This window comes from Rutidosis leptorrhynchoides, chromosome 4, assembly GCF_046630445.1.
Source record: "Rutidosis leptorrhynchoides isolate AG116_Rl617_1_P2 chromosome 4, CSIRO_AGI_Rlap_v1, whole genome shotgun sequence".
Taxonomy (NCBI): Eukaryota; Viridiplantae; Streptophyta; class Magnoliopsida; order Asterales; family Asteraceae; genus Rutidosis; species Rutidosis leptorrhynchoides.
The window spans coordinates 176,536,888-176,542,269 of NC_092336.1; the positions used below are offsets into that span (position 1 = coordinate 176,536,888).

Consider the following 5,382-nt stretch of genomic DNA (forward strand, 5'->3'; position numbering starts at 1 on the left):
GCACCGCCAAATACTAGTCCATTTGGCGGCGCATATGAATGATTTATAAAGCGTGTTTAATCAAGTGATATTAGATTCGACATTATACCGTTATACATAATTACATTGTGAGTGAAATAATATGCCTTAAAACTATATATACCATGCTAAGCCATTAATACACAAAACTAATAATACGATATAAATTGAAAACGTTCAAAGAGAAAATTAAAAATGAGTAAAATGTCTTTTTTCGGCATCCTGAAGACCTCGAATGGCAAGAAAGTTTCCGAGAGTCTTGATGTTAGGGTCCTTTTTGGGTGATATGGAGAATTTCAGCACAATCTGAAACCAAAGGTGATGTGCTGCCAAATGTTACTCCATTTGGCGGCGCATCTTTGTGATTTAAAAAGCGTGTTTAATGAAGTGACATTAGATTCAAAATTATATGTGTTATACATAATTACATTGTGAGTGAAATAATAGGTACATTGAGAATATTTTTGATACTTGTTGCAAAAATAAATAAATAAATAAATAAAACTTCGGTTGAAAATTAGACCCACTTTCGCACGATGAATAGATAACGATGCTATGAGCAAAACTTCTTAAAGGCTTGCTTCTACTCGAAATAGTTTTGACGCCAAAAAGGTCGTTTTGCTATTTCTAAAGGTGAATTTTGATCTTTCAGATTTTACGATAATTATTAACTTTGCATTTGAACTTTTATGCATATTTAAATACTATTTTGATATTTATTTTTTATGTTATACTTTATTTAGGTACATTGATAATATTTTTGGGGTTAATATATCCTTACTAGCCACAAATCCTTACACGTTAAAGACATTTTGGTTTAATGGTTCGATTATTTTGTGACACTTTTGTTATTTCTCAATTAATAACTCTATAATTATTTTATATTTTAAAATTACATATTGAATGCAAATATGTTTGACTATAATTTCGTTTTGTTAATAATTAATGGCCGCAAAAAATATTTTTGAGCACATTACGATTGGCGCATAATCGGGCTGAATTATGTGGCAAACGTGCATAAACAACTTCGGTTGAAAATGGACATACTTTCGCACGATGAATAGATAACGATGCTATGAGCAAGACTTCCTGAAAGCTTGCTTCCACTCGAAATAGTTTTGACGCCGAAAAAGTCGTTTTGATATTTCTAAAGGTGAATTCTGATCTTTCAGATTTTACGATAATTATTACCCTTGCATTTGAAATCTTATGCATATTTAAATACCATTTTGATACTTGTTTTTTATGTAACACTTTATTTAGGTAGATTGAGAAATATTTTTGGGGTTAATATATCCCACTAGCCACAAATCCTTACACGTTTAGTGACATCTTGATTTAATGACTCGATTATTTTGTGACACTTTTTGATATCTATTAATTTATTATTCTATAATTGTCTCTACCATGTAATAATTCATTTTTTTCAAATATATATCCACTTTTTAACTTTCCACTCTTCCCTTCCATTCATCTTCTCCATTGTTCTTCCTACAACTTATCATTTTCTTTTTCAATAATAAAATAAAACTAACAATTTGACGGCTTTTTTTTGTGATGCCCAGTACTTTCACACTTGTGACCCACCCCTAGATTCGACCGTGTCAACGTCTCAATAATCCTCGGATGCTAAAGAATAAACTTAACGGCTAGTAAATAATAGTAATAGTAGTATCATATATCATATTTAAATTAAATATAAATATAAATATTTAATAATTAGTTTAATATTAATTATTAATAATAATTAATATTAATATTTATATTATTAAATTAGAATTAAATTAAGTTTTTTATAAATGTACCAATCCATTCATATTCATTTTCATATATATATATATATATATATATATATATATTATATATATTATATATATTATATATATAGTCATAAAACACAACGATCACATTGTCACATGCCTGAACGTGTGTTTGCTTGGGTGGACGGCCAGACGGACGTCAAATAAATTATGAGTTAAATTAAATTAAATTTTTTAATTTTTAATAACGCCTAAGTTAAAGTTTAAACCCTTGTTAAAAACAGTAATACTTGCTGTATTTTATTGGAGTAAGTACTACTGTATTACTGTGTACTATACGCCGTATCAAAAAAATATCATCGAAAATTTTCATATCTGTCAAACACACTTTTTGTCCGTCAGATCAAATAAATCAATTAAATCTCATCCGTTGATTCAAATTTCAAATAATTTCATTCTGGAGCCATTCAATTTAAAAATTCACAATCTATACGTACATACGGTTAATTCTATATAAAAACCCCCAATTTCAGTCTCAGGCTACTACTTCATCTACAAACCCTAATTTCTCACACACAAATTCACACACAAATCACCGATTAATTTCTATAACCTCTTACGAAAATGAGAGAAATCTTACATATTCAAGGAGGACAGTGCGGAAACCAGATCGGAGCAAAGTTTTGGGAGGTAGTGTGTGCGGAACACGGAATCGACGTCACCGGAAAGTACACCGGAGATTCAGAGTTACAGCTCGAGAGAATCAACGTTTATTACAATGAAGCGAGTGGTGGAAGGTTTGTTCCACGCGCCGTGCTTATGGATCTCGAGCCAGGAACGATGGACAGTCTCAGATCTGGAGCGTACGGACAGATCTTCAGGCCTGATAACTTTGTTTTTGGTCAATCTGGTGCTGGTAATAATTGGGCGAAAGGACATTATACTGAAGGTGCTGAGTTGATTGATTCAGTTTTGGATGTTGTTAGGAAGGAAGCTGAGAACTGTGATTGCTTACAAGGTATATATATGTTTTAATTTGTATTTATACATCCATGTGATTGTGTGTATTCGTTGATTTGATGTAGAAATGGTAGATCTCATAGTTATGTGGTCTGGATCTGATATTTGATAGATTTTTATGTGAATTTGTTTAGTTAAATGTTATATTAATTGAATTGTTTGTGCTTATCTACACATGTGCATAATATAGTTGTAATTAGTGTAAATTGTTTTGAATGTTGAGATATCAGAATCAGATATGAATATGCTTAGATATGGCTTAATTGTATATATATATATATATATATATATATATATATATATATATATATATATATATATATATATATATATATCTGTTACTGTTTATTTCAGATCTCGTGCTACGCTACTTTTGAATATTGATATTAATTAAAAAATTTAGACTATTTGATTCCTCTTAATAATCATATATAAGTTTATAACTTTGTTTTAACTAGAAGTGTGTTAATCGTTTTAAATGTTGAGATTCCTGATATGAAGAGTTAATTATTTGTTTTCATGTGTACATACATAAATGGTATTTCCAACCTGTGGACCAGTTGATTGTGCTTACTAATGAAAATATGCGTAAACAATGCGTTGTTGTAACAAAGCATAATTATTATAATCTATGTGAATGTATATTTGATTTTGGTTACTTGAACTTTTGAAGTATGATAAAATGCTTTGTGGCTAAGGCCAAGTAATTGATGTAAATGTTTTTTCTTCAACTGTACTTGCTTCAGATCTGGTTATATCATTCCACATCGGAAACGAGTAGGCATGCATCTTATGTCAATTTCACTGACATCATTCGAATAACACTGTGATGTATAGTTTTGGAAGGCTGTTTCATGCGATCTATTAAAATTTTGTTAATACTTTGTGCTTGATTACTTGATTACTTGATTATAAGATCTTTTACTGACTAATCAGCTTTTTTATTTTATTTTACAGGATTTCAGGTGTGCCATTCTCTTGGAGGTGGAACGGGATCCGGGATGGGTACCCTTTTGATCTCAAAGATCAGGGAAGAGTATCCTGACCGTATGATGATGACCTTCTCTGTATTCCCATCACCAAAGGTGTCTGACACTGTTGTGGAGCCCTACAATGCCACCTTGTCTGTCCACCAACTTGTTGAAAATGCTGATGAGTGTATGGTTCTTGATAATGAAGCTTTGTATGATATTTGCTTCAGAACACTCAAACTGACTACCCCAAGTTGTAAGTATTTGTCAAATCTTGAAAAATGGTACTTACTGATTATGATATGATATACTCCGTATTCTGAAGTAACTAACAATACAACTCTTATTACAGTTGGTGACCTAAATCATCTCATATCTGCAACCATGTCTGGAGTGACTTGCTGTCTAAGGTTTCCTGGGCAACTCAACTCCGATCTAAGAAAGCTTGCTGTGAATCTTATCCCATTCCCGCGTCTCCACTTTTTCATGGTTGGTTTTGCTCCTCTCACTTCACGTGGCTCCCAGCAGTACCGTGCTCTGACTGTACCTGAGCTCACCCAACAAATGTGGGATGCCAAGAACATGATGTGTGCTGCTGACCCACGACACGGGCGATACTTGACCGCATCAGCCATCTACCGTGGTAAAATGAGCACCAAAGAAGTTGATGAGCAGATGCTTAACGTCCAGAACAAGAACTCGTCTTACTTTGTTGAGTGGATCCCAAACAATGTTAAGTCCACTGTTTGTGACATCCCACCAACTGGTTTGAAAATGGCATCTACTTTCATTGGAAACTCGACCTCCATTCAAGAGATGTTCAGGCGAGTGAGTGAGCAGTTTACTGCTATGTTCAGGCGAAAGGCTTTTCTGCATTGGTACACCGGTGAGGGTATGGACGAAATGGAGTTTACAGAGGCGGAGAGCAACATGAATGATTTGGTTTCGGAGTATCAGCAATATCAGGATGCTACAGCTGATGAGGAGGGAGAGTATGAGGAGGAAGAGGAGTATGATGAGGCCTAAGAAAGTAATGATTACTTGTTATTGGTACAACCTATGGTTGTAATCTCAGCTGCTGCCTTTTTATAAACTTGTTTAGTGTATTAGGTATTTTATGATTTTAAGATTCCGTTGTACTTTGTCTATTTGGATTACAAGCAATATTTCCTTTTTGTTGATCTTTGGTTTTTGTTGGTTTGTGTAATTTGATGCCCAACGGTTAACGATTTTTTAATTTGATGCCCAAGCTTAAGACTAAAACTAACGCAGCGTCACTTTTCCTCCGTCATCTCACTTGGCAACGTATTTGACGCCCTTGACGCCTCTAACGCGGCGTCAAAATTTGACACTCGGGGAGTCAGTCGGATATTTGACAGAAGTGTTAAATTTGTTTCAGCCAATCAGATTTCGCCACATATTTTTATATATTATTAATTAATATATTTTATACTCAACTACCAATAATATTTTACCACATCACCCATTCACAAATTTAACTCTCAAATTTGACACTCCAATTTATTTAACTTCATCTCTTGAACTTGCCACATCACCAAAAAGTACATCACTCGTCTTTGATGTCACCGCTACGGTTAGAAACAGTCTAAGAA

The 5,382-nt window shown here is 33.2% G+C and overlaps 1 protein-coding gene across 1 annotated transcript; it reads left to right on the top strand.

Moving 5' to 3' along the window:
- The first annotated feature begins 2,343 nt into the window (after positions 1 to 2,343).
- LOC139841111 (tubulin beta-2 chain-like) lies at positions 2,344 to 4,952 on the top strand. The gene is made up of 3 exons (XM_071831344.1): positions 2,344 to 2,796; positions 3,756 to 4,025; positions 4,122 to 4,952. The coding sequence occupies exons 1-3, from the start codon at positions 2,403 to 2,405 to the stop codon at positions 4,793 to 4,795; spliced, it is 1,338 nt and encodes a 445-aa protein (XP_071687445.1). The 5' UTR covers positions 2,344 to 2,402; the 3' UTR covers positions 4,796 to 4,952.
- The last annotated feature ends 430 nt before the right edge of the window (positions 4,953 to 5,382 follow it).